At 33.0% G+C, this 12432-nt stretch overlaps 1 protein-coding gene across 1 annotated transcript; it reads left to right on the forward strand.

Annotated features, from left to right (window-relative positions):
• Positions 1 to 1556: 1556 nt before the first annotated feature.
• Positions 1557 to 2866, forward strand: LOC130967322 (thioredoxin-like fold domain-containing protein MRL7 homolog, chloroplastic). The gene is given in 6 exon segments (XM_057892136.1): positions 1557 to 1601; positions 1848 to 1957; positions 2033 to 2147; positions 2241 to 2352; positions 2606 to 2664; positions 2666 to 2866. Coding segments are annotated over 6 exon segments (489 nt in total). The 3' UTR covers positions 2714 to 2866.
• The last annotated feature ends 9566 nt before the right edge of the window (positions 2867 to 12432 follow it).

The raw sequence follows: 12432 nt of genomic DNA on the forward strand, positions 1-12432 counted from the left end.
TTAGACATTTTATAATATTTTGAAATATTTTGAAAATATTTTTATTGTTAATAGAAGTGAAAATATTTTAAGAAATGAGTTCGGTTTTATTTGTTAACCACTTTACCCTCAATTCACCTTTCATTAAGTTAATTAAACAGAAATAAAACTTTATCTTCGAAATGAACTAAGGATTTTTAAGATATTTGCTTCTCTTGGGTCTTTAATCTTTATCAATGATTAGGAAAAAAAAAAAACAAAACAAGAGAGACAGTCCGAACACCAGAAATTATTTTTAATATGGAAATGAAGATGGTGTTTTGGTTGAATATTGATATTTGAAGTGTATTATAGTATTGTGGAACTCATTCAACACGCCCCACGTGTTGCACAACGCCCCCCACGTGTTGGCCAATACGCTGCCACGTGTCCAACACGCCCCCATGTGTTGGCCAGGATGCTGACACGTGTCCAACACGCCCCCCACGTGTTGCATCACGCCCCCCACGTGTTGACTTTTCACCTACAAAATCCATCCATCTGTAATTATACAAAATAATCCCATTTCCCAAAAAAACACCAATATTTCTTCCATATAAAAAAAAATCAGCCGTCCGAACACACTGAAAGCAAAAAATGAGGAAAAAACCCCACCCAAGAACAAGGAAAAGCGTGAGTATCATTTGGTGATCCATCTACTCTAATACTTAGCTCCTTCATTTGAATAAATTTCATTCCTACAAGACTCAGAAACAGTGAAGAAAAAACCATGCATTACTAAGTTTTGGTATGCATGATTTTCTGCTAGTCGATTAGAGCACAGTAGGTGTTTGACGAAATGCTTTATAGAAGATTCCCACAGTCTTTTCAAAATTTCAATTAATCATTACGTCTTTTAAACTACATGTTCTCTTGCATGCACTACCCGCCGGTCCGGGATGGGTTTCTTCTGTTTCGTACTCATGTTTGTTTAATTCTGTTTCACTTGGTGAAAAGTTCTTGGAATTTTGTGATTTTAATAAGTTCTGTTCTCTTTGTGTGGTCATGCATTAAACGCAGCTAAAGCCTTTGTTTTATGAACTATAATAGTGATACCCTTCTCTTTTTCTTCTTTGACACCAGGCTAAGTAGAAGCAGGCAGACAGAAGCTTAAAATATGTGTTATTATTGACAACCTTGTGTCCTGTTTGATTGGTTGCTTCACAATGAAGTAATCAAAATGCTATATCTCCAAACTACTGTCCTTCCTAGATGCCCTTCTCCTTTTGTACCACAAAAATGGATGATTGTTTGCGTTCATTCTCATCAGTTAATGTTCAGAATTCTAGTTTAGAATCTACTCATGCCATTATTCATTTGGGATTCTTGTTTCATTCCCCTATATCTATCCATTGCACTCTGAAGTAGTTTTCTTGCTATGCTTCAGGAGAATCTCCTTCAAATACTGAATATGATTCTGAACTTAACCTGACTCTAACAAAAGAGTTAGGCCTAAGGTTCAAAAGATGTTGCATCTGGCAATGGTGAAATAGGTTCTGCTGATGCCTTCCCTACAACAATTCGAAGGAAGCCAAGGCATGGTCGTAGAAGGGAAGCGATGGCAGTGGAAGATTACATACATGGTTCGTTTGAACGCACATTTGAAATAATTCGGCAGCAAAAATAAGATGTTTTGGAGGATCAGGAAAACATAATGAAGGATAGCGTCCATGGCAATTATGAATCCGGAAGCAGTGATGATGATGATGATGATGATGATGATGATGATGATGATGATGATGGTGAAGAGGAGTTGAAGAAGGACAATGAAGAAGAGGAAGATGATGAAGATGACAATGACAGGGTAAAGAATATGGTGATTGAGGAAGAAAGTGAAAACTGATGATTACTGGGTGCAGGAGATCAACTGTTTGGAGTGGGAGAATTTTGCTTTCCATCCCAGCCCATTAATTATCCTTGTATTTAAACGTTATAACAGGTAAACTCCCCTATTCTAAATAATATAGTATATTTTCATTCACTAATATTAATAAAAAAAAGGCACAAAAACCAGCCTTTGGTGTTTGAAATTGTTATTCCACATAGCAAGTGATAACTGGAAACTTTTGAAAGAGCTGGAGGAAGCAATCAAGGTATATTGGAACGCCAAAGATCGGTTACCTCCTCGGGTATAGTCAATCTTTTTTCTTATAGCTAAACCTCAAACTTGCTAGAAGCCTTAAACTGCAATTCATATAATGCCTTGAATTTTCTGTTTATAGGCTGTTAAGATTGACATTAACATCGAGAGAGACTTGGCATATGCCCTGAAAGTTAAAGGATGTCCTCAAATTTTGTTTTTGCGGGGACACGGAGTAGTGTACAGGAAGAAAGGTGAGATTGCTGCTCTTTCTAGTCTCATTTTAAACAGAGAAGTATTGTACATTCATTTTACCTAGTACATTGAGCAGATATATACCTCATTTCATGTATGATGCATGAACGGATACAAATAACATATCTCTCTGAATATACTAGGCCACATACTCACATAGTATTTGTTTGGTTAGCTTCGTTCCAAGACAGCATTCTCGTTGTTTTAGTTTTTCTTTTTCACAATGAAACACTGCTTCTGATGCCATTGCAGAAGTGAGAAATGCCGATGAGCTAGTTCAGAAGATGGCATTTTTCTATTACAATGCAAAGAAAGCCTGCCTGGATTGACAACAAGGCTTTGCCACGTTTTCGTTTTTAATCAAATTTCAGAAATGTCATGTAGCCCTTATCAACTAAAATATTGTCTTTGTTGTGATGCGTTCATGCGTACAACCAAATATGCCGCAACATTTGTTTCACTGTGATCTTGTATTAAGGAAAAGTAAATAACTAAGGTGAGTTTGTGTATATATTTTCCAACGGATCAAAATTAGAACTCTTTTTCCATAACAATTTTGTGTAGTCAAATTTGCATTGTGTTATATATAGTAGATGTTTTCAAAATATTAAACACACTAGTTTGCATTGACCATTTCACTTTCTAAAAAAAGGAGTTTCTCACTACATCGTTTTCTTTTTTTATAGGGTTTACTGTTACTCCCATAATACACTCGTACCCCTTTTTTCATGTCATAATCATATGCATAAATTGGGAAATTATATGAAATATTTAATTCCTAAGAATGATTCTTTTTCTCAAAAAAAAAAGTCAGAAGAAAATTGCCTTTTATTTTCTGAATAAAAATATTTCTTTTTCAAAGAATAAAATACCCCATTGGTTACAGAATATTCTGTGGTCTTATTTATTAGCCATAGTCATTATCATTTATATTCCATATATAGCGCTCTCCTTTACAGGAAGCAAATATTATTTTCCTTTCTTATACGCTAATTTAGAGAGCAACACCATATACTTTTTAATAACCTTTTTCTCACCATTCATTATTTATTTAGATTTAGATAACAAAGTAAAAGAAAGTATTGAATATCTTAATATTTGATATTTTGTCTTCAACAATTAAATGAAAAAGGACATTATGATTGTTATTCATTAGATCTAGATCATTGGTGTTGCAGTGCTTTGCAAGTTGTAACACCTATCTAGATCCATATTTGGTGCTGTTGTTCTCTGAATAACTGAATATGAATTATGAAACAATTTTCTTGATATAAACAGCTTTCGAAAGCGATAGCTTTCTGTTGTCTTCGTAAATGCATGATAATATTTAAAAGCATGCTTTATATTATGATAGTATTTTCTACAAAATATGGTTACAAATGACGTATCTTCTGCCATATGGCTACTGCTGTCTTGTTTTTATCAACCACCGAAATTTTGCAAAATAACGGAGGCATGAAAGAGACATTTTTAATGTAATAATCACCTTAAGAGCGACGAATACAAAATGGAGAGTTTGGTAATTTAAATATTATTTCTTTGTTATATGGGGAGTGGGGACAGTGTTTTGCTTCGGTAGGTCATATAACATTCACAGCATGCAAGAGGGCAACTACTTCTACAAGTTGCATGCATCTCACATGGATTCATAGCCACATATCCTCGTGTGGAGCACCAACATGGAATTCACCTAACCTAATTTTGTGAAACTCTAAATACCCTTCATGCTTTTACACTAATGAAGTACAGATATTTAGTTGAAAATCACTAAAATCACTAAATATCCTCGGATTTAGTGTCGGACGTTAGCGTCAAGTTTACCGGCAGATTTGATAAAAAAATTTTCAGATAAAAAAGTTATCGTCAGATTTGATATTCCAACGATAAATTTGTCTATAATAATTAGAGAGAAAAAAAAATTGACGCTGAAATTACCGTAGATTTATCTGTCGGTAAATCTCAATTAGTAAAACGTTGTGTTCTGGTCATATGCAATGCATTACTGTCGGATTAATCCGCCAGTAAATTCGCCGGTAAACCTAAAAATGCGTGATCCTCTCCCCTCACTTTCGAGAACAACCTTCTCTCTCCTCCATTCTCCTCTCTCCTCTCTATCCCCTACAACATTTTTTGACAGCCCCTCCAGCCACTCTCGCCAGCACTACCCACCTCGATTCTCCTCTAAAATATGTATTAAGTTGTCTGGATCGTGTTTCGTTGCCTCAAACGAAGTTGTTCCATCTATTTCTGCTACCGTTAGAAGTGTTACTGCTGCCGCTCCCTCTGATGTCGGAGTTGTGTCTCTCCTCTGTCGTCCAGGTAGGTTGGTCTCATCCCTCTTCCTATTTCATCTTATTTTGATTTTTTTTTAATAAAAAAATCATAACCCATTTTTGTCCTAACCCCTTTTTTGAACCATCTTTCAAGTCCACTTCTGCCTCTGATTCCTCTGCCGACAACGAATTAGAGATGAAGAATAAGAAACAAAATTAATGTTAGTTGTGCACGTAGCAAAAAATAGCCTGCAACAACCATAATGGAAGTCTTGCTATCGACGATGTCGAAAAAGAAAAAGGGTAGTTTATTTTATTCAAAATAGAATTTTTTTAATTTTCAAAAATTTATTCATTTATTACTAAAAAAAATACTATTCTAATTTTTTTTCTAAATTTGTTTTTGTTTTTGATGAATGTTTAGGTGGGTTTACAAAAGATGTGTTGGTGTTTAAAAGTTGATTGATATAAGACAATGGTAAATGGTTTTAGGTTTGGTTTAAATTATGTTTTTTTATTAATGATGGCTGAATGTCAATTCGTGTTTGATGTGGCTAGTTGATTGATTTTGTATGTGGTTGTTTTGGCTGATGTTGTGGATTTAGATTTGGTGAATAGATCTGCAAAATTTTTATGGTTTTGGTGCTTTTGGTATTTGCTTAGTTTTCGTTCATGTATAGTTTGTGAACTTATGACTGAATGTTAATGGTGACGGTACAAATTTTTTGTTTTAAGCTCTTTATTGGACTCTAATCTTTGGCTATTGTAGATTTTTACAAAACAATATTTGACAGATCAATTTAATTATTAATAATAAATAATATATTACTGTCGAATTTATCGGAAGAAAAATTCAACGATAACAAGCTCCAGAATTTCATAATTAAAGATTTATATCTGCTGTTAAATCTGTTAATAATTAGCGACAGACGAAAAAATTCGACGATAAATAATTATCGATGAAATTTATACCGTCGAATTTATTCTATTACTAAATTCGATGAAAAACAAATTACTAACAAATTTTTTAAAAAGTCTGGTATTCAACATTTTTTAGTGACATTTTTAATATTATATCTGTTTGACACACGTATTTTAAATATAATTGTCTTGATAAAAAATAAAGAGAATTTAGTATCCTTATTTGATAATTTAACACTAACATAAAACAACGTATACGCACGCATCCTTGTCAATCTTTAATTTCTTATTTATTATTTATTTGGTGATTGTTTATTTTTTAATTAGGGGTGTTCCCAAATCAAATTCGGTTAAATATGATCAAAATTACAATTCGATTTATACTAAATTTATTAGATTAGATATAATATTTATATTTTTCATACTCTAATCTAATTCACATATTTGTAAATCAGATAAGATCTCGTATAAATAAAAAATTATTTTTATAAAAAAATTAATAAAATTCTTTTTTACTGTAATAATTCTTTTATTATTTTTTAAACATATTTATTTTTAAAAAATTATTAAAATAATTTTTTAAATAATAAAAATAAAATAATATAATATATAAAATATTTATTATTTATTTATTTGTTATTTGGTGTAGTGGATCCGCAAATATGCGAAGTAGATTTGCAGATATCGATATAATATTTACAAATTGTACTGCACATTTATAAATATAATCTGATCTAATGAACAATCTTATTCCTAATTTAATTTTATTATGATATATTGATATGGGTGTATATAAATTGTGAGTTATCTTGTTTAAGTATTTTACATCCGATATATGTACCTTTTGTGAAAGAACTATCTGATAACTTTGGGGTAGATAATACGCAAATTCATATCTAATCTTGTAGTAAAGTCATTTTTAAATTTTTTTTTATTTTAAAAATTAAAAATAGGTCAGGAATTGATATTTTAAAAATTAAAACCCTTCGATTATAACAAAATCAAATTATTAAGTAAAAAATACAACGGGATTGTTTATTGTCTCTGTTTCCTAGCCACTTGCACTTTGCAATACAAAAAGATAATATAATAAGAAGGAATTCGTATTTTTCAGGAGCATGCGTATGAAGGATGGACCATGCTGCATTATCATCATGTGCTGAAATTGACCTGAACTTGCTTATTACTTTTGAAACTGCTATTTGTTGAGTTACGTGCACACTTTGACAGTTTGACACTTTACTTGGATAGTAATGCTCATTTCTTCCAAGAAAGAAATTCAACCACCCATGACTCTAGTTGAGTTTTTATGAGAGGCCACATTTTCATTGCTTTACTTTAATTTAATTTAAGTGTTTGTTACGTCTATATTGAGAGAACCACGCATCTTATATGCATATGTTGAAATCGATTCACCCCCTTCCTCTCGTCTCTCCTTTTTCTTTTTCATATTTTGTAACTAAAAATCACTAATTTTATTGTCGAATAAATTCCTATTTATATCCATAAAAGATATCGATACCGACAAATATACTCTTGTAAAAATAAATCAATAATTATATTATAGAAAATGGCTTTTATGTGCCTAGAGTACTCGAACGTTGGTTATACAATTGATCTATTAGAATATTCTTGGCACATGAAAACTATCTTTTGTGAGTACAATTGTCGTTTTATATTTTTATTCTTATATGGATACATTTGTCAGTATTTATATCTTTTAAATATACAAATGATAATTTATTCTTTTATCGTCATAATATCTATTATCCTTCTCATTATTTTCTAATATTTTATAATTGCTACTAAATTATTATTCGTTTCTCCTTATTTTCTTTTTATAGTTTTTGTCCGTAATTGTAACCTGACGCTAATAGTCATTGACTTATTTTCTGTGTTATTTACTTATTTGTTTTTTGAGAAATAGTAATTCGATAAGGTCAAAGTAGTAGATCGCATCAATTTCTACCTCCACGATGCATGTGTGACTTAATTTGCTCAGCGTTACTACCAAGCTAAGTTCAGCTTCAAAATACATTAAATTCAATCTAAAAGCGAAGCTTGAGGTTTGGGTTGTGTTTGTTTATAGGGACAAAATTGAGATATAAATATAAAAATTATATTTAACAGATAAAATATGAATAAAGATATTATGTTTAGAGATATTAAATGAATATATTTTATATTTATTCTGATAAAAAAGATATAAAAACACAACTTATTTTTTATTTTTTTATTATTCTTGTTAATTTTTTTTAATTATATTTTTTATTATTATATAGGTGCAGAAAAAGAGAAGTGACAAAGATTATTATGCTATAGATGCAGACAGAGATGTCGGTGTTGGCGCTGCTCAGTCTAGCGCTCGTCCTATTCACAAGGCAAAGAAGAAAATGTTTGATTCGGATAAGTCTTTGAAAAGTGGAGGAGATGGATCTGGGAAGTGGGAATGTGGTTAAAAAGCAAAGGCGACTTCATGGTTATATCAATGGAGCAAGTGCTCAATCGATGTGGAGCAAGCAATTTTCGCTTATGGAATTGGCAGATAAGATTGCGCAGTATTCTGACAATGTCAAGCTGTTGAAGGATGTGGGAAAAGAGGGCATTTGACATTATATGCAAGTATGGATAAAATTATATGCATTGAATGTGTATGTTTATGTTGAATTTGATTTTAATATTTTGTCTTTGTAGATGGTCAGTACTAGATTACTATGTATGGGTCCGATAACAGAGCTGCTGGGTGCTAAAGAAAAAGGTGAAGCAGAAAGGATATTAAAATTGGAGAAATCTTTGAAAGAAAGAGATGATGTTATTGTAGATGTGACCACAAAAATGAAAAGAAAAGAGGAAGAAGTAAAGAAGTTGCAGGTTCAGATTCGCCTGTTACAAAGTCAACTGAAAGAGTCTAATAATGACAAGGGAAAAATGACCTCTAGGATTCATGAGCTGGAAAATGAGGTATTAGAAATGTTTTCGGCTGGTTTTGATCAGGCGGTGAGTCAAGTGGTTACCTTTGTGCCCGAGTTTGATATCGGCAATCTTAATGTTACCAAAATTGTTGTTAATGGTAAGCTTGTAGATGATGAAGTTGGGGAGGCTGAGGATGAAAACATGACTGCTGACGAAAAAGATAATTGATATATGTTTGTATGAATTTAGTATGAAACTTTTGTTGAACTTTGTTAATGTTATGTCAAATTTTTGCCGATCTTTAATATCAATGTCTTTTGTATGAACAATTGTTAGACTTTTGAATGACATAATATTTATCGTGCTTAGTTATGATAATTTTGCTAGCTTCCAACTTTTGTATGTTGGTTTGTATAGAGAAGAAAATGTATAACATTTTATTTGAATTGACAAGGTCTTTCGTTGTAGAAGACGCGGGGTGATTAGCCTCGTTAAAAACCTCTCTAAGTAAAATCCGATGCGGAAAAAATCTCGTAAGTAGGAAAAAGAGTACCTCTCGGCCCTGTCTTTTACAAAAAACTAACTATAATATAAACATAATGACGATATGTTCCAAGTATTGGGAAGGTCGGTCCCTGTCAATGTTTGTAAAGAATATGCACCTCTCTCATGTACCTTTGAAACTTTGAAAGGACCTTCCCAGGTTGCCGCTAGTTTTCCTTGTCCTAGTGATTTCTGGATATCCTCGAGTTTGTGGAGTACTAAATCTCCCTGTTGTAGTATTATTGGGCGCACCTTCTTGTTATATTTTCGTTGTATTGTAATTTGCATAGACTGTTGCCGAGTCTGGCTAAGTCCCGCTCCTCATCTAATGTATCAAGTTCAGCTAATCGTGCTCGTGTGTTGGTCTCTTCATCCAAAAGGTCGGTTCGGATTGATTTTTGAGAGATTTCTACTGGTATCATGGAATCTGCTCCATAGACTAGTCAGAATAGTGTGTCTTTTGTTAAGGATTGTGGCGTGGTGTTGTAACTCCATAAGATCTTAGGAATTAGCTCAACCCAGCGTCCTTTGGCTTCTGCTAGCTTTTTGCTTAGAGCCTGTAATATGATTTTATTAGCTACCTCTGCGAGTCCATTGCTTTGTGGGTTTGACAGAGAAAAAATGGTGTTTGATGTGAAGATTTGTTAAAAAAGATGTAATTTTCTTATAAGTAAACTGTCTACCATTGTCGGTAATGATTTCTTTGGGTAATCCGTATCTACATATTAGAGATTTTTAAATGAAAGAGCGTACCTTATTCGAGGTTATTTTAGCAAGTGATTGTGCTTCTATCTACTTTGTAAAGTAATCTATAGCTACCAGTAAGAATTTTACCCGTCCTATTGATGTTAGGAATGGTCCGAAAATATCTAGCCCCAATTTATGGAAAGGCCACCTGACTTCCGAGGTGTGTAACAACTTGGCAAGGTTATGGATAATCGGCGCGTATTTTCGGCAACTGTGACAGCACTGGACTTTTTACATGCAATCTTTTCTCAATAAAGGCTAGAAGTACCCTGCTCTTAAAATCTTCGAGGCCAGACCTTGGCCTCCTATATGCGTATCGCATACACCTTCGTGGACCTTCGAGATTGCTAGTTCTGCTTCTGCGGTTTCGAGACACTTGAGTAATGGTTGGGATAACCCCTTCTTGTATAGATCATCTTCGTTGAGGGTAAAATAGTGATCAATTCATATTTGATGGTAAATTTTGACTTTAATTGAGTGAATTTTATCACATAAACTCGTATTTATTCACTTAAATAGCATATTTTTGTGATTTCTCTCTAAATTGTGCCTAAATGTGAAAATATGTTTTTTATGCTTAAATTAATCAATTTTATTCCATTCGATGCCGTGATATGTTTTGTTGAGTGATTTCATGTCCAATAGGCAAGAATGACTAGGTAGAAGTGGAAGGAAGCATGCAAAATGGGAGATTTCATGCAGAAAACAAAGGAGAAGCACACACTCTAATATGCGTACGCACACCTTTCTGTGCACACACACAAGTGACGAATTAGCTAGTGTGCGTACGTACAAGTCTTGACGCGTGACTTCGTTAAAAAGTCACATGACTTACGATTTTAGAGGCCTCTTGGCCCAATTTTGCAGTTCCTAAAGATGAAATAAGAGCTATATCAAAGGGACAACATGGGATATGAAGGGAAAGCAACATTACACACCATATTAGATAGTTTTTAGTTAGGTTTATGTTAGTTTTAGGAAATTCTCTCTTAGGTTTTATTAGGGTTTATAGTAGAAGTTGCCAATTTACAATTTTGATATTGGATATTTGCTTGTCTCATTATAAGTAATCTTTAATCATCTCTTTAATTACACTACTCTTGCTACATTTTCTTATATTTGAAGTTACTTTGTTAATATATTCAATTTTGACTTCTTGAGTTTTTGGTTGATGATTTTGATATTTTATGATTTATATATGTTTGCTTGAGTTTCTATTGTTGATTTTGTGCATAGTTTGGTTATAGTTTTCATTATCTCGTGCAATTTGCTATGTTTTGCTTTTATGCCCACCAAATTTTTGTGAAAATGCCAATTGTGAATTTTGAGTAGATTTTCACACTTTAACTTGGGAAATGAGTAATTAGAATACTAGAATCATAATGTCCAACATTTAAAGGTAATTTTGGGTTGTTAATTGCTCTTGTTTCCACTAACGTTAGCTTTTTACTAAGTTAATTAGTAAGTTAGCTAGGATTTGTAGATTAAAGTCAATTATGCTTGCTTGACTTACTCATCGATGTTAGGGGTTAACAAAGTGAGATTAACGTAATTACCATAGTTGTGGTTATGATAAGGATAGGATTTCTTAACTTTCATTCCCAAGTCAAGGCTCTTTTATGCTCTAACTTTCATTTTCTCTAGTTTTGATCTTGTTTTCTTCTATTTGACATCAATTGTCTTTTGATCCATTCTTATTTTATTTATTCTTTAGTTCTTTTTAATTTATGTTCAATGCTTGAAAACCCCACCTATTTCACAACCAAAAGTGTGCGCACCTAATTGCTAGTTTGAGGAAAGACGACCCGAAATTTAAAATTCCTGGTTATTTTGTTTTGGATTGTGACAATCTCTATTTAAATTTTTATGTGAGGATCGATGACCGGTTTGGACTATATTTACAACGAAACACTTATTTTCTATTGAAAAATTCTGAACTGGCATAAATCCTCACATCAAGTTGTTGGCGCCGTTGTCGAGAAACTATGCAATTGGTGTCATATTTTATGTTGTTGTGAATATGTGAATAGTGTGAATAGCTTACTTTTTAGTTGTTTGGTTGTTTTTGTTAGTAATTAGGATTTTGTCCCTCTTGTTTATTGATGTCTTTTGTTTTTTTTCTCTATGAGTTATCACCTCTTTTGCTTGGAGTTAGGTTGTGATTATATTGTAGGGAGTGATAACTTATCTACACCACTACCCACATCCACATCTAATGAATCCAAACACTTATCCATCTTGTCACCAACTCTATACACCACCACCTGATGAGTTATGTATAAAAGTGTAATGACATGATGTGTAAGTAATGAATGACTATGAAATGTTAATGAATGATATATGAGATACGAGTTTTCCTGGGTAACAGAACCGTGGCTTGTCACCACGTGTTCCAGATTGAATCTCAATATTTTGTTGACCCTACGTCGTAAGGGTGACTGGGCACGTATAAATTCTCGGGTATGGATAGCCCCCATTGAGTGATTTAAATGATGAATGAATGTGAAATCTATGCATAGACTCATGGGGATGCGAGACGGGGGGACAGTCTAAGGTTTTCGGACTTGTCGGGTTGGCTGGATAACTGACAGATGAGCCTCATCAGCCATAGGACAAGTATGCATCTTGTTTGTTTGTCTGCTGTGCATTAATTGGGATTTCCTACTTGAACATATATCCGGC

Source organism: Arachis stenosperma, chromosome 3, assembly GCF_014773155.1.
Source record: "Arachis stenosperma cultivar V10309 chromosome 3, arast.V10309.gnm1.PFL2, whole genome shotgun sequence".
Lineage (NCBI taxonomy): Eukaryota > Viridiplantae > Streptophyta > Magnoliopsida > Fabales > Fabaceae > Arachis > Arachis stenosperma.